Source organism: Archocentrus centrarchus, chromosome 6 (genome assembly GCF_007364275.1).
Source record: "Archocentrus centrarchus isolate MPI-CPG fArcCen1 chromosome 6, fArcCen1, whole genome shotgun sequence".
NCBI classification, from domain to species: domain Eukaryota; kingdom Metazoa; phylum Chordata; class Actinopteri; order Cichliformes; family Cichlidae; genus Archocentrus; species Archocentrus centrarchus.
Genome location: NC_044351.1, coordinates 33,620,013 through 33,640,644, shown reverse-complemented (window position 1 = coordinate 33,640,644; position 20,632 = coordinate 33,620,013). Strand labels below are relative to the sequence as shown.

At 42.7% G+C, this 20,632-nt stretch overlaps 1 protein-coding gene across 2 annotated transcripts in view; it reads left to right on the top strand.

Annotated features, from left to right (window-relative positions):
* mical2b (microtubule associated monooxygenase, calponin and LIM domain containing 2b) overlaps positions 1–19,773 on the top strand; it is a 57,622-nt gene extending 37,849 nt beyond the window's left edge. The window contains exons 14-37 of one of the 2 annotated variants that reach the window (XM_030731601.1): positions 4–98; positions 229–297; positions 432–560; positions 1,120–1,296; positions 1,392–1,664; positions 1,747–1,869; positions 3,041–3,481; positions 4,194–4,295; positions 4,467–4,559; positions 4,777–4,963; positions 5,124–5,197; positions 6,176–6,260; positions 10,808–10,936; positions 11,851–11,907; positions 13,347–13,468; positions 13,587–13,811; positions 13,962–14,116; positions 14,227–14,591; positions 15,457–15,530; positions 15,629–15,718; positions 17,255–17,348; positions 17,863–17,974; positions 18,060–18,133; positions 18,216–19,773. In XM_030731601.1, coding sequence (XP_030587461.1) covers positions 4–98; positions 229–297; positions 432–560; positions 1,120–1,296; positions 1,392–1,664; positions 1,747–1,869; positions 3,041–3,481; positions 4,194–4,295; positions 4,467–4,559; positions 4,777–4,963; positions 5,124–5,197; positions 6,176–6,260; positions 10,808–10,936; positions 11,851–11,907; positions 13,347–13,468; positions 13,587–13,811; positions 13,962–14,116; positions 14,227–14,591; positions 15,457–15,530; positions 15,629–15,718; positions 17,255–17,348; positions 17,863–17,974; positions 18,060–18,133; positions 18,216–18,436 — 3,566 coding nt within the window. In that variant the 3' untranslated portion in view covers positions 18,437–19,773. The remainder of the gene's footprint in view (positions 1–3; positions 99–228; positions 298–431; positions 561–1,119; positions 1,297–1,391; positions 1,665–1,746; positions 1,870–3,040; positions 3,482–4,193; positions 4,296–4,466; positions 4,560–4,776; positions 4,964–5,123; positions 5,198–6,175; positions 6,261–10,807; positions 10,937–11,850; positions 11,908–13,346; positions 13,469–13,586; positions 13,812–13,961; positions 14,117–14,226; positions 14,592–15,456; positions 15,531–15,628; positions 15,719–17,254; positions 17,349–17,862; positions 17,975–18,059; positions 18,134–18,215) is intronic. The other variant, XM_030731602.1, reaches the window with a different exon arrangement.
* The last annotated feature ends 859 nt before the right edge of the window (positions 19,774–20,632 follow it).

The window sequence follows — 20,632 nt, the reverse complement described above, 5'->3', positions numbered from 1 at the left end:
CAGTTTCCAGAGAAACGGATGGAAATGATGAAGATTATCAATCCAAAACCAACCACAAAGTGCTGAACCCGCCTCAGGCCAGAAAGAGGATACCCAGGGTAAGGAGAAATGGCGGTTCTTTAATTTTGCTTCTTTTTGTGTGATATAGATTTGCTCTGAACATTTAGGAGTCTGCTGTGAGAGAGCTGTTAGCTTACAGCATCTTTATCGTGTCTTCTGCTGTGACAGGATGACAAGAAACTGGAAGAAGATTCTGAAAATAAGAGACGGCGAAAGGGCAACCACTACCTCACAGAGGTAGGCTCAGCATTAAATCAGCAGCTTTATTTTTCTAAATAAGCTAAGTAACACTTTGTGATTTGGTTTATGCTTTTCAATTTGAGCTCACGTTCTCTTCTATGATCCTGTGTGCATCTTGGCCGTGTTGCTAGTTGTCCTGCCATAGTGCCCCCCCTGCTGGTGAGGATGGGGAGCTACGGGAGAACAAAGTCCGCTCCATGGCAACTCAGCTGCTGGCCAAATTTGAGGAGAACGCCTCAACAGTGAAGACGCGAACAAAGGTGAGAAACCGATAATAAAGGAAGGGTTTGTGATGAGAAGGAGCTGCCATATCTGCTTTGTTTATTCCCTTGTCTCCTCTGACTTTCTCTGCTGGCTGAAGAGTCAGTGTTGCCTCTGGGTTTTTAGGGTTGTTTTGTGTTGCTGCCTTTCTGAACAGGTATCTTAAAAGTTACTTTATTGGGATTTACCTGTCTGAATCAGCTGTCTGTGTGTGGAGTAGAACTATCAGCTGTTATTGTAGCTTTGATGGAGAACAGCTGGAGTTTTAAACATCTGTAACTCCCTCAGTGGTTATCATTTAACTATTTTCTATCAGCATATTTAGCTTGAAAATTCATTTTGGGGTCAAAATTACTGTCTTAAATTAAACTTGGCATTATGAGAATTCCCCTCTAATTATGCAGGATTTCCAAATCCTTACTAGTTTGTTTGCTTTCATTTTGGAGAATTGAATTAATTCCTGTCCTTGTATCACCTGCTGTGTTCTCTGCAAGGGAAAGCTTTGGTGCTCTGTAGCTTTTTCTTACCCTTTCCTTTTCCTTTCCTTAATCTGATCAGGACCTATCCGATCCATCCTTTTCTCCTGCTCTGTCTCTTCCCACCTCCCCACTTCCTTCATCAGATGAGGAGGATGAGGAAGAAGGGAAAGTGGAGACAGAAAATCCTCGTTTTGCAAAGCCCAAAGATGATCCTCCTTCTCTTCCTCCTACTCTTCCCCCTCGCCCCAGGTGGCAGGTACGCTTGCCTCTGAGTACCTCTAAACTTCTTCCATCATATAATCTAGCATCTGTGTAACATCTGTAACTTTATTTCTCTTGCCTCTCACCCAGCCTTCCATCTACCTTCAGTTACTTGAGAATCCCACTACCTTCCCCTCTTCCCCCAAATTCTCTCACGCTCGGATCACCTGCAGTCGCTCTCCATCGCCCCCACGCTCTAAGAGCCCCTTAAGTCCTCCCCGCTCACTGAGTCCTGACGTTACTGAACATTACCACCCAGAATGCACCTCTCTTGACCTCTCAACGAGTCGTCTCTCTCCCTCTACTCGGTCTGCTCCGGGTGCTGATCAGTCCTGTGAGAGGTCAGGGGGGTCGGTGCGGCAGGTGATTTTCATACCAGTTCTTTTTTTTTTTCATAAGGTATCTGTTCTCTTCCGACTTTGACCACCACCTGCTGTCCCCTTAGAGTAAAGACCAGAGACTGTCTGCTCGAGAATTTTCCAGGAGGAGTATAAAAGAGAGAGCTTTCCTCCTCTCCTCCATGTTTCCTGGCTCCAGCAGATCGTCTGCTCCTCTTTCTGTGTCACAGGTTGTGTATTATAGACAATACTGGCATGAAAATGGTCGTTCTCTAATATTACTGCAGCATGTTCATAATGACTTTATAACATTCTAGACTGGGACCGATGCATGTGTCAGATGCTTTTGTTTGCTTGATGCCTTCTAATAGTTAGTTTTTCTCTCTTTAATGGGTTCCTGTAAAATGACATCATCTGAGAGGTTTGCTTTTGAGATGTTTGCAGTTTTCTTTTCCTCACTGCGGTGCTTTGGAGTGCTTGGATTAACCGAAATATGGATGCTGGTGTTTTTTTGTTTTTTTTATTTGTAGTCAGTTTCAAAAATTGGGTGCTGAGTGTGTGAGGTGTGATTATCCAACATGCACTTCTGCTCCAGTGAGATTGTGCTGCGAAGTCAGAGACCAGATAAGGACCTCACGCGCTCGGCCTTCAGCGCCGTCACATTAACACAATCTGTCCACACACCAGAGTTATTGTGGGCCATCATTTTATTTAGCTTTGAGTTTCTGTTTTCAGTTGCATTCAGTGGGGTCACAGTGGGTTCACAGTGGGGCGTAAACTACACAAAAGCGTGGTTTTAAGAAAAAAAAATGTTTTTAGGAGAGCTTCAGAGTTGTTACATCAGTTCAACGTTCACAGGAGACAAAATGGTTACTCAGCTCTGATTATTTTTAAAGACCATCAAGTCATAAACGTCATCATTTGATTCTGCCACATCACAAAGGTTGGCACGAGGTTTGGTGCTTCAAATAAGCTGCAGAATTATTCATTTTTATAAGATGCATTCATGAAAATGCACAAACACAGGTGGCAATACATTTTAATACATTTTTCATGTGTAAGATTGCTACATTGTGTAAATACAAAGACCAAGAACCCATGACTTGTGTCTCCAGGGGCACTGAGAGGACTGCAAAAGCATTTTATCAGGGAGATGATTGTTCTTAAAATTGTTTTGTTGCATAACAACAGCCTGAAACACACAGTCACCAACACGGAGACGTAGAAATCACAAAGTTTCGACTCTGAGGTCATTACATCAGTTTAACTTAGATTCACCTACTACCTTAGAATCACTGAGTCCCTTTGAGTTTTCAGAGCTTTTTAAAATGTATTTTTATATCTCTGCACTTTCAACCTTTTATTCTACTTAGCATATTATTTCTGACTCCTCTTCTATAGGTGGGATCATCTACTTCCTCTCCTTCTTCCTTATCACCACCTCCTTCTCCTCCTCCTCTGTCTATACCTCAGAGCGCCACCATGTACCCTGTGGTCCACCCTGTCCCTGACCCCACAGCCCAGGCTGGTTTCTCCTCTGTCCCAGTTTGCACTGCTGGATACAAGGACAAGACACACACTCCCCCATCCACTCCCTCATCTTCAGCACAGGAAATCTGTTCACTTCATGCTGATTTCTCCACAGCCAACAGCGAGACATCCACTCCCCTTTCTTTGCCTTGCTTTGGGAGCCAGACGAGCTCCTCTCCACTCTCGGACGCTGGCTGTAAACATGAACCAAGCAGCTCGTCTGGAGCCAAAGCCTCAAAGTATGAGGAGATACATGAGAGTTCAGAGAAAGATCTGGAAACTGAGCAGGAGACTGTTCACAAAACTGCTCAGGTAACAGCTGATGGTAGAAAGTTATCTGAAAATAATCACATGAAGGTAACAGATTCATTATGCACATCAATGGCCTGCATGAAGACAGCTTGATAGTCCTACTAACCCGATGATCTCAGGTAAATGTAACACACACCTAAATGCTGCCTGCACGAGCTTCAAACCTTCTGCACAGGAACTCATTCCTGACTTTACATTCTTATATTTGTGAACATCACAGACGCACAATTAATGGCTTAAGACCCTGGGAGGGATGGATGGATCTAATTCATAACAAACTAATCATACTAGCTTTTTTTCTTCAGTGCATGGATGTATTAGTTTAATGTAAACTCAGCAACCTCAGTCGAAGGCAAAGTTTTGTTGAGAGATTTCACGAGAGTATGAAAAATGTTCCGTTACTTTGTTACAGTTACTAACAGCCAGTTGTAACAGATGTAAACCTAATTATGTAAAATGACCACTTTCTAACTCATCTATAATAAAGCTTGTTTTAGAAGCTGTTTCCTTAATAAAATTTCTATTACATGGAATAATCAACTATATCTGAGATGAATTTGGCTCATTAATACTGTAACAGTATGACCCTGTGTTTGTCGTGTATCCACTTCCATTGTTCTTGTAACAAGTGGATTCTTTAATGTTCTTTCACTCTTTAAATAACACAAACTGATTGATTGTATTAGTGATGCTCATCCTGGTGTTCGTTTAGCGCTCAGAGAGATCTCGTCCTGAGAACCTCGGAAGAATCGCTCCAAAGTCCCTTTCTCGCTCCGTGAGTTGTCCGACTGGAGCCCCTAATTACAGTAAAGAGGTACTAAGTAGTACCTCAGTCTGAGTACAGTGTGATACTTTTTAAAGTAAATCATCTACTTTCTGCTTTTTCCATCTGCCTCTCTGCTAATTGCTGTTCTGGTTTCCAATCCCTTCTTCTTCCTTCTCTCCTTTTTGTCCTCCTGGGATCTTCATCTGGGTGTAATGTTAGCGTGTAGTGGGAAAGGTCTCATCAGCCATAGATGCCAAAGCTCAGATACTGGCCATCCTCTATGAGACAGACCACAGGCCCGATGCTCCACCGGTAAGCTGTGTCTGGCTCTGGCCCAGGGTCCCGATTTTGTTGTTGTTGTCTGTGTTGCCAGTGTTCATTCAACACTGCAACTTTCATGCAGTTTAACAGTGTTAAACTGGGGAATGTTATTTTTTTTCTGCTCAGGCATCTCCTGGAAGCAAACAGCCCCAAAAAGCTTGTCTGAAAGGTATTTTCAGAGGTCTGACCCTTTCCTTTTTCCTCTCAGTGCGTGGCGCGTAAGGACTTCCCTCCCGGGGTGGGCGGCAGCGATATCTGCCACTTCTGCTCCAAGCGGGTGTACGTGATGGAGAGACTCAGCGCTGAGGGTTACTTCTTCCACCGCGAGTGTTTCCGCTGTGACGTCTGCAACTGCACCCTCCGCCTGGGAGGGCACACGTTTGACTCACAGGAAGGTGCGTTGCATGTACTGGGATAGCCTTTAAAACCTATAGGAGGGGAAAAGCAGGTGGAACCACACGTAGCTTTGGTGGTGTACACTCGGGTTCAGGTTTTCAGAAATCAGTATTACAGGCTGGATTTGTAATGTTTTTTTTTTTTCTATTTTCTTTACAGCAAAATTCTACTGCAAGCTGCATTATTCCCAACGCCTGTACAGCAATAACCCGGGCAGGTTCAGGAGGAGGCCGGTAAGGAGCGCTGCACTGGTTAGAGGCTGTTTTTCTTTTTTTTTTTTTATTATTATTTTTTTTTTTTTTTTTTAATAAAAAAAAAAAAAAAAAAAAAAAAAAAAAAAAAAAAAAAAAAAAAAAGAGGCTGTTTTTCTTTGCTGTGCAGCACACTCAGCTGGGGTTTGAAAACTTGGCTGTGGATTTGTTGCTAGGCCCTTCTGTTAAAATTAAAACTAATAGAAGTATTTACAATTTTGTACAGCTTATAGTTTTTCTTTTTTATTCAAGCAGCAATGGAAACGTTTTTGGGTTTTATTATGAAGTAATAGCCACAGGGATGGTCGTATTAACCTGATATTCATGTGAACAGGTATCTGTAATTAGGGTTCAGTGATTCACTGTCTGTTGCAGTTTCTTTCATTTAGTAAAAAAACAAAATGATTTCACTTCGCTTTTCTGAACTCGTACTGAAACGGACCTTTCTGCTTTCATGTCTCCATTGGAGACTAAATGAATGAATAACTTGTGCTCTTCTGCTTATATTTTCTCCTTTAACCTAAATGCATCTTTAGAGTTTGTTAAAAGCTGTGTTCTGCGGTCAGTACGAGGCACCCGGTCAGGTTATTTACAGACTGATGGTTTCAGAGCTGCCCGTGAAACACAAACGGCCGCGCTGCCACTTTTTTAATTAAAGAAAAACTGGGGCTTCATATGTCAGCGAGACAGTGAAAATATTACAGCGTTGTACCATGAAATAGCCAAACACATGCAGCAAAGTTGTTGCGCTGCACATTTTAACTTTACGTTGGTGGAACAAACACAAACGTGTGTTTGGACTGAGTGTGAAGACATCAGATGAAATATCAAAGATCATAAATATCATATTTAGCCTTTATTTTCCTTTATTTTTTCACCCTTTTCTTGTGTTATAGTAGAGTGTGTTGTATTTCATCCAGTTCTCTCTGTGCATCTTTTTCTTTTTTTTTTTTTTCGCAGGAAGACCAAAGCCGTGTTGCACCCTCATCTCTGGACAGCAGGAGCTACACCACCACTCCGGGCACTACCCAGATCCAACCCCCAGGTACCCTGGTTTCCTTGCTTAGGCGAGGCCTGAGCTGGCCAAGGCGTGCTAGCCGGGCTGTGTGTGTGTTGCCTCGACAGCTGTTGGGAAGTGTGTGTGAGTCTTTCACAGCTGCGGGGTCCCACGTCAGGAGCTACTCGCATGACTATATGTTCCTGTTTGAGCTGCTGAGCCTGGGCTGTCCTCTGCTCTGCATGATGCATGAGGTGTTGGGACAGATCTACCAGGAGCCCCAGATGGCCCAGCAGCATCTCATCGGCCACCAGCTCACATAGGAGGGAGACTAATGAGGGGTTAATGGAGCCAGGTGGCCGGATAGGAACCCAGATGGATTTTTTTTTTTTCCTTCTTACTTCATTGTACTTCCAAAAAAACGTCAATGAGGAGTTTTGTTTTTGACACCAAATAATACCTGTAACGCCTTGCTACATTTTAGTATTATATATATTTTCTTACGCCATCAGTATTTTATGAAGCAGGACACCGTGTTGTGTACATGGCCCGTGTGCTCACCTGGCTCATGTTTGCTGACCATCAGACTGTCCTGTGTTGTAACCTTCTAGAGACGTCTCTGACTCATGGGGGCTCGTTCCAGGCAGATTTAATAACTGAGAAATGTCAAACCCAGCCTCTATACAGGCTTCAAACCTGTTAATATATTAAAGATATTTAATTGGACTGGAACGGCCTGGAACCCGCCCGCTGACTCTAATCTGTGAAAGCCATCGGGGGTGTTGGTTTTACTCAGTGGTGTCTGCAAACTGCCTGCTGCCCCTCAACTCTGCACCACCAACATGTGCAATAGAAATGCCAAACTTTTCTTTTTTTTTTTTTTTTTTTTTTTTTTTAAATGATTTCAGGAAATACTTTTGTCCTTCAAATTATTTTTTTTAGTATTTCACTTTATGTATTTTCTTAAAGGTAATTCACCAATGTCCCTTTTTTCATTCAGGGTTCATTATTTATGGTATGCTTGTTATTTTCTGTTAAATCATTTTGAAAATATGGGTGAAAATCAAAGTATTAAAAAAGCTAAACAGCAAAATGAAGTGTTTAATCATTGACGTTTTTCTCTCTTTGGGGGACATCTTTTTTTTTTTTTTTTTAAACACGCCACACGCTCTCTGTTTTTGCAACATTTTCTTGCATTTGGTTGTAAAATTAACTTGAATTTATATTAGAATTTTTCATAAAAAGATAAAATCAGAATAAAAGGAGGAGCTGATCTTCATATAATTGTCATTTCAGAGGTTTTTTTTTCTTAATTTGGCCCCCCTGGTGGATACATTAGCTTAAAAACGTAAATCCAAAAGGATGAAGTTCACTTTGTTCTGTTAACTTTAATGCAGTGCTTTTATTTCGTGAAATGTGGTTCTTATTTGCTACATTCTGTTAATGATGCTTAGGGTGTATTTAGTTGTTACCATTTTAAGTTGTATCTTAATGTGAGAATTTCAGTGCTTATCGTCTGATTTCCTTTAATTCTCACCATACGGTGTATTTTCTTTCCATTTATTCCCACTCATCTTATCCATTTCCTGTTTTTCCTCCCAAATTCATTTCCCTCTTTCTCGTTCACTTCATTTTGTTCAGTCCATTTCAAGTTTCCAATGCTGCACCCTCTGATTGGCTGACTCCTGGGAAGGTGACGATTGGCTGGCTTTGGTCATGAGAGCTTGTGTTGCTTCTTGCATCGGCTGCTTTCGTAGCTCCGCCCCCTCCCTACATAACCCAAATTAACCAGCACGAGCCCCTTGAATCGCATGCTGTTGTCGGTAAAGGTGTTATGTGTCCCTTTGTGATTAAATACTATATTAAATATTAGGCGACAAATGGCATCATGCTAACAACTCAGTGCCACCAATACAAGCGTGAAAGGATGAAGCTGCCATCATCTTCAAACTGAAAGTTGCATTTTTTTTTTAATTCAAGCATGCATAGACTGTAAATAAAAGATGTAGCTTCCAAAGTGGAACAAATGAGTGCATTAAACCAGCATTCTTTCTAAATGCCAGCAGGTAGCAAATCCTCCAGTTCTCATAAAAGAGAATTTTCATAAAAAATCAAAATAAAAGGAGCTGATCTTTATATAATCATCATTTCAGACTGTTTTTCCTAATTTGACCCTCCCTGCTGTAGAAAAATATATGGGAAAATGGTCCTCAGCTGCCCTCGTAAATATTTTCCTGTTGTTTTTGGTCTCTATCCCTAGTTTCAAGTCTTATTAAACACAACATGATGATCATTTTATGAATGATATCCCCCATCAGTGTTCAGTACTACAACAAAGCAGGGTGTGCCTTTGTGCGGGCCTGTATTGATAAGTCGGTACTGTATGAGTGACGTAACAGTGAATGCTCATCTTTTATGTACAGTCTATGGATCCTGGGATGGTGATACCGGTTTGACGTCAATTCACTCACAACTTTGGATAGATTGTTACAAAATGTTGTTTTTATGGAAACAGTTTTTGGTTGCGTTGATCTTTGGTGCAAAAATTCCTGTTTCCTTAATGATTTTGAATTCATCAGTTTGCTGATTCCTGACCCGGCATCACCGTCTAGTTTGATTTGTCCAGCCCAATAACCAGAGTTCAACTGATGCTGGATTTTTGTGTCCAGTGTTGGGTCTCCGTATAAATTTATAATGTTCCGTTGTTACTCTGCTACATGTGCTGCAGACAGTGCTGAGAGTCATTTTTAAACCGTGCAGAGATGTTTCTTATGCCAGCCAAATTTATGCTGCAAGTTCACTTTTTTCAGTTTTTTAAAATTTTATTTTTAAGGGCTTGGACTGACCTTCATTAGCTTATGGTACCGCTAACGAATGCACCTGTAGCACCTTTTGGCTCTGAGTTGTGGCACGGCCGGGCTGACCCTCCTGATGCTTGTGTTCTGGTGTGTGTGTGTGTGTGTGTGTGTGTGTCTCGCTCCTCTAACAGCAAACACACGCGAATGCTCGTGGATCGATTTGTTCTCTGTGATGCCGCCGCCGCCTCTGCTCTTTCTTAGGCCCGTTTGACAGTAACACGTGTCCACATGTCTGTGGTCTGTCTGTGATTCCCTCTGTTTCAGAAGGAAGCCTCCCCCCCACAGAGCCCCTCTCCAGGTCTCTTTCATGTGCCTCCTAGTCTCTGCTCAGGAGTGAAGCAGCCCAGTAGCAGGTTTTTTTGGGGGGGGGTTGCACACTGCCCCAGACATTCTGGTGGCTGCACTGTCGATGTTTTGTAGTTATGTGTATTATAAATCTCAACACAGCCTTCCAGCCTTATTTGTTTTCCACATTGAAAATTCCTGTAAAATGCTTAATTAATGATATTTATAAGCTGTAAATATATTCCCAAATAAATCGGTTTGAGTGCATAAATTACTTGCGTCATCATTTGTTGTCAGTCGAGTTTCAGCGTGAGGCACGATCAGACAGGGTTGTCACAAAAAACAAATCCACATCTTTTAAAAACATCACAATTATTTTCTTCCCCTCTTTTCTGTTGTCCTAACATCAGCCACACAAAATCACAATCACAGCTTTTGTTAACCATTAACTCTAAATGCTCTGAGAGAGGCTGAACAAGCTTTTTGATTCTGGCTTTAAACGCAATCCAAAAAATAAAAAAGAAACTTAAAGGTAAACGAGGAAGAGAGCGGGCTTCATGTAATCGAACAGCGTTCAGCTCCAAAGTTCGAGACTCCTGAACTGAATTGAAGTGAATCTCCTGTCGGCTTCCTCACGGGTTCTGGTAGCGGGTCTTTCCTTTTCTTTTCTTCTGAATTTGACATCTCTAAATCCTCCTGTGCAGCTTTATGGGAATGCTTTTTTTTTTTTTCCCCCACTTTCACTTGATCCCAAACCTTTCAAGTTAAACCTTTGAGCCAAACCAGAGAGACCACACCAGTGAGTGAAAGTGTTAATAAAGTTGTGGATACCTAAGGGCCCATAAGTACCTGTGCTTATACCGACATCTTTTCATTTCTTTGCTGTGACCCAAGTGGAAGGTTTGGAAACAGTCTGTACAATGTTGACCTCATTGCTCTGTGAGTACTCATGACTGTGACTGTATGTATTTCTTTGGCTGAGTGAAGTTCAAACGGAAACTCAGTTTGGTGTCCAGGCTCCGAGCGCAACAGTCCATGCAGATATTCTGCATAGAGAAATTGGGGAGTGATGGGAAAATGTGAGAGAGATGGAAAACTTGCTTAAAGAGGCCATCGACCTCTGTGTGTGTGTGTGTGTGTGTGTGTGTGTGTGTGTGTGTGTGTGTGAGAGAAGCAGCACAGCTCTGGTTGTGTGACTGAACTAGCTAAACTCCGTGTGTTTAAAGAGCACATGTGACCCTCAGAAGTAAAAACTTGGTTCAGATTAAGTTCTTGAATGTAAAGGAAAGTTCTGTTAAACTGGCATCACTAGGAGTTCAGTTCTGGTAACTGAAGTACTTTAAGTCTGCTGTTAAGCTCCATAAGCATGAAACGCGCTGCTTTAAATCACTGTAACGCTGACGAGCATCAGTTAAAAGAAACGTAACACCCGCACGCTGTTGTTACTTGCAGACGGGGCGTCCGGCTCGCTCTCTGAGCAGCCAGATAAAAAGGTTCCTGACGACGTGGATGTGGCGGTGGAAGCTCACGATGCTTCCTGTTTAGTCAAACCTGAAACACGAGACGGCGCCGCAGCCAAAGGTCAGTGTGACTTCTTTTGTTGCAAGGATGCAGCATTTTTAATAAATGAGGGTGACTGTCTGCCTTTCTCAAGTCTTCCAGCAAAGACTGAGTGCTGCTCAGACGGGTTTTTAATCCCTGTTTTTTGGGGTTTGTTTGTTTTTTGTGTGTTTTGGGGGGATTTTGGGGTTGCTGTTTTTTTTCCCTCCCCCCTTGAAAACATGATATTCCCTGAGGGAGACTCTTAAACTGTCTGAACTCTAACGACTTTGTATGGTTTGTTTGTCTTGGAGTCCCTCCTCCAGTTATGTGTGGGAGATGAGGGGTGAGACTGATACATTGTAGCTTTCCTCCCACAATACGCTGCATAATTCCTGCAGCAGTTTTCCTGAACAATCTGTCCACATACATTTGTGCACATGCAGGAGCAGTTCAGACTCTTAAACTCTTCAAACTGAGGTTCACAGGGTTAGCAGAGCATCTCCTCTTATCTGGTAACAGAGATCCTAAAGCAGAATACTGAACATCTCGATACACATTAATACGACCCGAATGATTCTTTCCTTTTTAACTGAGACCTGTTAGATTTTTCCAGCTGTTTAAAGAGCTCTTTGTTTCTTGTACAGGAAACCAATGAGAGGGCATGTCCCAGCTTTTTAGAAACATGTTCCACATAGCATGGTCATATATTGTCTTTGTACTGTTTTCAATGAAATATGGCTTTAAATGAGTTTCAGATTAGTGCATTCTGTTTGGATATTTGTTTCACACCACATTCCAATGTTTTCAAAAATGATGTTGCATATTAGATGTTTTTTTTTTTTTTTTTTTTTTTATATAAATTTCCTTTTTTCTGAGCTTGAGTCTCTGATCTGTAAAGGACCCGGGCGGTCTTTATAAAATATGATTCGTCTGCCTGTCATTTTGCTTTGCAGATCACTGTAACACCAAACACAAACACAGTAACAGATGGAAACGAAAGATCCGAGCAAGTGAGTACCTCAGCTTTTCAGTCCGGCCTTGCTTCCCTCTCCCACCATCAGGCTGATTTTGTTGTTATTGTATGAATGAGGACCCAAACCTTGTGTGTTGTCACGCAGCTGTTAGTAGTTTGGTTGTCAGGTTCACGTCTGCGTTCGGGCTCATTTTTGTGCTGCTGAATGAATGTTACTGATGACATGAAAACCTTTTACTGTCTTTCTGTAAATAAATGTGATGTTTAAAGTCAGATGTTAGTGGGAAAGTGCCCAACAGCAGATGGAAGACAGTTACTGTCATGCAAGGTATTCAACACTAGAGGCCAGTGTTTCCCAATTCTGTGGAGTTCCTGGAGCTGTTTGTCTTCTTCTGCAGAGTGATTGAGTTCCTGTGGTGTGATGGATGCAGAACGCTGCTCCTTCAGCCACAGCTAAAAAAAAAAAGTTTCTTTCCTGTATCAGGTTATTCTGTTTACTGAGGATGTGACTGTGGACAGCGGTTTGGCACACACTGCTGCTGAAGAGCACACACCTACATATTTACTTTTTAATCTGTCAGTTAATCTGTAATGTATCAAATCCAGACTGGTCACTCTTTGGCCTCCTGTCCCCACTGCTCTAAGATACAGATTTCCAAAAATAACCTGCAGCAGGTATTTTCATCCATGGATTCATCACATTTTTACTGTTCAGGGTTCCTGCAGATACTTAAGATGTTTTTTTTTAACATCTTTACTTTGTTTTAAAATCTTTGGTTGTAGGATTATGAATAATGTTGTCAGACTGGACTTTGACATTTAAAACTAACTGCTGTGACATAATTTACCGGCTGTGGCGTGGAGGTTCAGTTCTCGGCTCCTGCAGTACACGACTGTCCTCAGGAAAGACGCTGAACCCCCAGCTGCACCTTGTGTGTCCTTCAGTGTGCGAGAGACTATGATAAAAGCATTGTATAAATGCAGTTCAATTTATCATGATGTACTGACTGCCGGCTCCCAACAACAGAGGAGGAGCACAAATCGAATGAAAATTGCATTTTGAACCAAGATTTTGCTGCTTCACTGAAATCGGTACGAGGGAGGCTGTGTTTGGTGCACAGTGGAATCCCATACAATATTTCCAGACTGCCTAAGTTGCCCACATGTTTGCACACATTCCTGATAATACAGCCAGCATCAAAAGTCTGGAGAAGCCCAGTTCCTCAGATTGGCTTGTTTGGTCATGAAAATCAAACTGATGCTGCAGTTGGTGCATTTCTTTCTTTAAAATTCGTTCTGAGTGGCATTAAAAAGTCACAAATCTAACTCCCATTAAGCTTTAAGAACCCCGCTGTGTCACTTCAGTGCCATCAGTTCAGATTTTAAATGAATGAATAAGGGGCATAAATGAATAAGACGCAAATACTCGCAGTATTTCTGTTTGTAAAGTTTTCCCTGTTGTGTCTGTTTATGCAGCCTTCCCACTACTCTTCATCAGGCGCCATCAGAAAAGCTCAGCGCTGGACAAAGAGGGACCAGATGCCATCCCTGAAGCTGACTCTGTGTATGAAGAGATCACGTCAACAGAAAAACAACCTGTAAGTAATTTAATCTGCGTTTTACTGGATACAGAACAGCCTTGTTTTTAGGGGGCGAGGATGTCTGTAATTCACTGCGTGTTATGAACAAAAAGGCTGTTTCCTGCTGTTCTTTCAGCACTCGGACAGCAGTTCCAGAACGTCAGCAGATACCGTGAATCCTCCGGAGGAAAATGAGAAAAGTGAGGAGCGCTCGGCTGTCTGCGGAACATCTACGCCCAAAAAGCGCTTGACGTTATCCTTTTCTGCCAAGGAGAAGCTTCTGAACTGGGACACGGAGGTCAAACCGGAGGAAACTCCCATTAACGTGGCCGCCGAAAACACACAGCAACATAAAGACCAGGTGGAGACTTTATCTGTTAACGTGGGAGAAGAATAAGCCTGGATATGAAAGACAGTCTATTACAATGGCTCAAGGACAGTGATGTGAGAGATACGAGAGGAATTAATTCCACGTTATGTTGAATACATTTTTCCTCTGATGTTTTATCAGGTACATGCAGAAGCAGATAAGCCTCAGAGCGGGGAGCCATCCCAGAGCCAGACCCCGGCTTCATCCCCCTCAGCCTTCCAGGCCATAGCCAACGCCTTCAGGAGGACATTTAGTGGGACCAATCACCTCAGCAGCTCCAACGCTGCAGTCGTGATGTTTGTATAAAATACTTGGCTCATAGTTTGTTGAATCCAGCCATCTTCTCTACTGCTCTCAGTAGGCTTGAATTCAGATTAAATGTTATATTTTTCCTGTGCTTTAACAGGAGACCTAAACGTGACGGCGCCCGCAAACAGAGGCCCGCGTCCGAAGGAGCGTTTAGCTTTAGCTCACGCTTCAGCCTCATGGCCGCAGAGTCCTGCAGAGAGAAGGCCAGCATGCGTGAAGCCCACTGGGCAGATCCGTGGGGGGCGGGGCAGGACCTGCCCTCCCTGTTGCAGCAGGTGTCCTTAAAGGGCCGGAGAAACTCAGGAGAGGTGTTCGCCGATGACATCGGCCCGTTTCCACGCAAAAGGGTCAACTTGTTCTCTTCCTTAAGGCTGAGGAAGCGGGAATTGTCTCGGAGTGAAGGAGAGGAGCAGGAGGTTCATAAGGAAATTAAGATGATCCTCTCCAGCCTCAAAAACAAAGGTTAGTGAAGTGGCCCCTGAGATTGTTTGCCAACACTTATTTAAATCTTCAAATTTTTTGCCCATGTATTATTTTATTTCAGCATTTGAAAGAATGCGATGCAGTTTTCATGTTTCATTGTAACCTGTGTCCAGTTTCCAGCTGCAGTTGCATTATGAGTGGACCAAGCAGAAATCCCCAGAAAGGGAGTTAAAGGACCTTTGAGGGACCTTTTTTAGGGTTAAAGGGGATCTATGCTGCTCATTTTCAGCTCCGTGTTTTTACTACTTTACCTAAAGTACCTTTTCATGATTCATATATCTTAGGCCTTGGTGCAGCCATTTTAGCACCTCATTAAGGACGCCTTCCATTTAGGCTAGCTTTCTTCTGATTGGCTGCCCCTCGTAGACAGAAGGCTCGAACAGCAGGTGGGTGGGGCTTCACTGCCCACAGTCAAAGCTGTGTGTTTGAGATGACCATATTAAGGATCTGAGTGTTATACCAATCCATTGAGGGCTCAGCGAAGCCGAAGGCTCCTTATTTTAACGTTTGGCTGTTTTTAAATGTAGTAACCACCACTGAAAATCAGGAAGAGCGTTTTTGCGCCCCTTTATTGCTTGATGTTTGCTCCATCCTTGTAGTTTCCAGACTTTTTGGACCTTAATGTTGTATGTTTGGGGATCAGGTTGTAACACTTGAAGAATGTGGAAAACCTCAAATGTAGCCTTCTGGTGTTCACTAGGATACATGACCAACAAACAGTTGACTGCCAGTTTATCTGCCTGATATGATGTATATTACTATAAGCCATATATAAAAACAGCTGTTTGCTGTTTTCTTGCAAATATTAAGTTTCTAATTTATTCTCACTTTTTAACTTTTCCAGCATCCAGTCGGCAGAATCTGGAAGAGCTCTCCTCCAGTGACGACGAGAGCGAAAACCTGGCATCCAGTCAGAAGGTTTGTCAGTTTAGCGTTAAGTGAAACGCGGCACGTTCCAGTGAATCCTGTTATTCTGTGTGTACGTTTTCTGAACTGTTCCGTGCTTCCCGCCCCAGCTGCACTCAGAGAAACTGAGGAGGAAGCAGGAGAAGACGGTGGCCCAGCAGGCGAAACGAGAGCAGCTGAAGAGGCTTCACAGAGCTCAGGTACTGTAATTTCCTTTTAAATTCAGCTGCTGTTTAATAGAGGGGTTTGTACCGCAAAGCTGTGCCTTAGTCTGACCTGACAAAAGTGTGAAAACCCTCACATGTGAAGCGCTTTTTGCTTCCCGGCTTCGTTGTGCGTTTTACATTTAGCCGATGCTTTTAAAGTACAAAGGTTTGCTGCTCAGATGTTTGTATTAATACATCTGAGGGTATCCCCACACTGATGGCACTGAATATGTATTTATGATGGCGCCTTCAGTTTCTTTGGCTGTAACAGAGATATTATTATTTTTCAACTTTCTGCAGGATTCAGAAGCTCATAAATGTCTCTGAGCACATTTGCATCTGCAGTGCTGTGCGAAAATCTTAAGCCACACCTCGTCTCTTCTCATTTTGCCAGGAAAACGGGACGTAGGTGCAGCGGTTTATTCAAACATACGTGGGAATACTGTATATGAGGCAAAAACAGAGTTTGTACAATTCTAATGAGCTTGAAAGTCACTATTTGGTATGATCACCTTTATTCTTCAGCACAGCCTGAACTCTCTGAGGCAGCTTTGTTGTGATTTCTTTAAGCGGTCTTCAGGAATCGTTCTCCAGACATCCAAAGCTCTTCTTTGGATGTTGGCTGCATGTTTTTCCGTTCTCTGTCAGGATGATCCCACACTGCTTCAACAGAGATGTAGAGGTCCGGGCTCTGGGGAGGCCAGTCCATGACTGATGGTGTTCCATTTTTCTATCCAGGGATGCTTTTACTGCATTGGCAGTGTGTTTGGGAGCATTATCATGTGGGGAAAACAAAGCCGTTGCCGATCAGATGCTTTCCAGATGGTATTGCACAGTGGATCAAAATCTGTCCAACGCCGCTGGCTGCCATGCAGCCCAAACCATGACAGAGCCTCCACTGTGTTTTAGAGATGCCTGCAGACACTCACCGTTGGACCTCTCCGTTAGGCCACCGTTAGGCCTCCTGCCCCATCCACAGGGCAGGAGGCCTCTGACTACACTGGAAGAGGACGGACATGATTCATCGTGGGATAAAAGCGAACAGCTTGTGTTTATTTGCGCTCCTCTCTGTAGGAGTCAGTTGTTCAGGTTTTTCCTTCAGTTTCTTATCCTTCTTTATTTTCCAAAGAATGTCATAATATTCCTTTTACCGCAGATAGTCCCTGCTGATATGTGTCTGAGATTTCTTCCATAACCCTATTACCAGGACGGTAAATGGAACATTATTTGTGGTGCTCACAGAATTGAAAAATTACATTAAAAAAAAACAGCAGCAAAATCTCGTACCACGAATGATTCGTGAGTATTTTTCTACCAAAGAAATGAGTTTGAAACTTGTTCATTACAAGTTCTCAGAATCAGTCGGAATAACAAGGACACGGAAGAAGGGCTAATTTTATTTGCGAACGCCACAAATCAATTTAGATCCTTTGTATGGAGGTGAAAGCAGAAATTTCAAAGAAAAATGTCTCCGTTGATTAGTCTCCTTTGATCACATGTGTCATATGGTGACATTGTTGCATTGCACAGGTGATCCAGAGACAACTGGAGGAAGTCGGAGAAAAGCAGAAGGACCTAGAGGAGAGAGGAGTGGCCATAGAAAAGATCATAAGAGGAGAAGAAGGTACATTCAATCCTGTGCCTTACAAACCTGCACATAGCTGCTTTTATTTCACAGAAGTCGCTACCATAACACCTTGATTCGCTCTACTGTACGGCTCAATGGAATTCCAGAGTGAAAGCTTCATTCTTTTTTCCTTCTCGTTCTGTTTAATAGCTCTGCCTATGCTCCTCAGACCATTTAGAGAAAAGCACTGCCTTGTAATCCTGGTCTGGTTAAAAGCCTCTACATGCGGTTAATGGCTGTGCTCACAATAGACACTAGGAACTTTATTGTTGCTTCATCTTTCTATCATACAGGCTTCTGTTTGTGTTCCAGTGAATAGCGTATGACCCTGGGACATGTGTATGTGGATGAAATCTGATTTTTTTTTTTTTTTTTTTTACCTTGTAATGGCTTTAAATAATTGATATAAATTCTGAAATATGGCTTTCTTCCATCTCCACTGCCCTTTCCTCTGTAATCACTGTAAAATTCTCTTATATTTTTTCCTTCCTGCGTCTTTTCCTCTTCGCAGAATCTTCTCAGACCGACGATGACGGTGACGAGGCCCGGCTCTATCAGTCCTGGTTTAAGCTCGTCCTAGAAAAGAACAGATTGGCGCGCTATGAGTCTGAGCTCATGATCTTGTAAGTGAATACATTTCATCTATTTATTTATTGCAATGTTATTTCTCACAAGTAGAGGTCTCACTTTTTTCTCTTCTACCTCCAGCGCTCAGGAGCTTGAACTGGAGGACACACAGAGCCGGCTGCAGCAAGATCTGCGACGCAGAATGGCAGTAGAGGGTGAGGCCTTTGAACACACAGGGCTGCAGCTGGATGTAATAAAGCACGTCCTTATTTCTGTCTTCCTCCCACGCTTTCTTAGATACAAAGAAGAGCGCCTCGGAGCTGCAAGAGGAGCAGGTGATGCTGGCAGAGATCATGAGGACCGTGGAGAAGCGGGACATGTTGGTGTCTATACTGGAGGAGCAGAGGCTCAAGGAGAGGGCTGAGGACAAGGACCTGGAGAGCCTTGTGCTCTCCAAGGGCTACGAGTTCCACTGGGCCCGCATGGATGATAGCTGGGGCCAAGAGAAGCTGGAGTGAGGGCTGAAAACAGAGCACCTCACTTTGGAGAGGACAGACTGGAAAGAAAGCAGGTTACCACACTGGTTTGCTTCAAGAAATGTCTTAAAACCCTAAAAAAAGACTGAAAGGCTTCATTTAGTGTCCGGAAGAATGGAAATGGACCTTTTAGATAAAGGCTTCCTTTTTAAATAATGAGGGTGAATAATCTCTGCCATTAAGGTTATTTATTCTCAACACTCAGAAGTGTGATTTGTCCCAAGCTGATGCTGAGCTGAACTTTGATAAATACGCTTTAACCACCTCTGATAATGTGAGCTGCTCCCTTAAATACCTGCACTCGTCATAAACCAAACTGAGCCGCTCTTGTTGTGACAGATTGGTTATTACTGTAACACTGTATCTTCACTGGATAGCACATGGAACGAGTCTTTTGCACAGCGTGAATTGTTACAAAAAGCAGAAAAATGCTTCAAGTATTTCACTATGAGTCACTTTATGTGCAGCCTTGTTTGACTGTAAACTCTCATGCATATTTTAAATTGTTTCACTTTTAGTTGGAACACTGTCAAATAAAATGAATTTGTATGTACGCTCGGGCACTAATGAACACCAGAGAAATGGAGTCCTCTGCCATGGAGCTGCTGCTGCTGCACAGACTGAAACCACAGCTGATCTAAAAGGAGCCATTCCACTTCCTATTTGTCCCATTGTGCAGAAATTGGCTGCAGTTCAGCCGAAGGAGCAGCAGACAGCACTCGCAAGATAGTCCACGTCGAATCATAAATGCATAGACTGTATATAAAAAAATGGATGTGCCCCTTACTTCGCTTTACTCCTCGCACCACTGCGTTCGTTTTTTTTGGAGCCAAAAGTGATCGTGTTTGGATTAGAGCTTTGAGAAAATATCCTGCAGAATAAAAGGAGCCCTTCTTTCACTGAAGAGTTCGGGTTATCCTGCAGAAAAATGTTAACCCTGCAAAATGGACATTTTTGGTCTAAAGTACTCATTCTGGACTATCTTGCAACCACTCTGTATGAAACTGGAGGTCCAGGGAGTGGGAGTTCTTTCAGGTATGTCTGGCCTTGCCCCAGTAAGTCAACCCACCGGCTGTGACCTCCTGAGTGCAGCCTGCTCAGAGATGTGAAAGTTTAGTTTTCTCATCTAATCCAGAGTGCATTACCCACTTTGTAAGTTAACTACTGCATTTCAGCTGTGAGTGTGTCTGCTGTGAGTCAAAGTGCCAGGCTCATCTCCCTCATGAGAACATGAATATGTGTTTACATGAGTTTTAATACCAACACAAATTGCCAAACTACTCACTTGGTCTTCGGCCTTTAAATCTTGTTTTGTTTATAGGAATGAACAGAAATTCAATTCAGAATATTTTGTTTCTTATGCTTTAAATCATAAAGATTCGTAAATAAAAATGAATTTAGTAATTCAGTTGTTTCAATGTTTGCATCTTTTGTTGATACATTGTAACATCAACTAACCATTAGCATTTTGATGTGTAACTACAGAAAGACTCATTTAAACTGTCTGAGGAGGTCGTTGAGCTTCAGCGTTCTTTGGCATTGATTCTCCAAGTTTCTGGACCTCTGTTCTGGTGGTTTTGCAGACATGTGACCACTAACCATGTGACATTAACTTGTCTGCCTTTTTGGACGTGTATAATAAGGCCCCAGTCACACAGACCTAGAGACTGGTCCCCAACCATTTGGTAACCACCAGTCGTGAAGGGAAAAATTTGTATTCCCTGACCTGTTGTGAGGGGTTTCTGGAGCTTGATGGCAGTTGCTGGGAAAACGATTACAGACCCTCTGGCAACCACCTACTGCTACTGAAAAACCTTCTGGTGATTACTTTGGTTCCTAGCATATGCTGCGGTTGTAGTTTGGATCTACAAACACCGGCCAGCTGCTCTCCGAGCCGTGAAAAGGACAACCGCTGAGGCACAGCTTTTTCTTTGAAGGTGAACTTTCTCCATTTCTGGTTTTTGTGTCTCACTTTTTATCTTCCTACGCAGCATAAAGCTGGAGGATATTGTCGTCACACTGTGTGGGCATCTGTCCATGAGGTTTTACCTTTCTGGTCTATAGACTCCAAAACCACAAAGTGTGGCACGTCTTCAAAGATGTGTAACACAATATCCATATTCCTGGATGTTTAGTACCCTTTGGCTGTATTTACTCGGAGTTCAAGTGTAAACAACG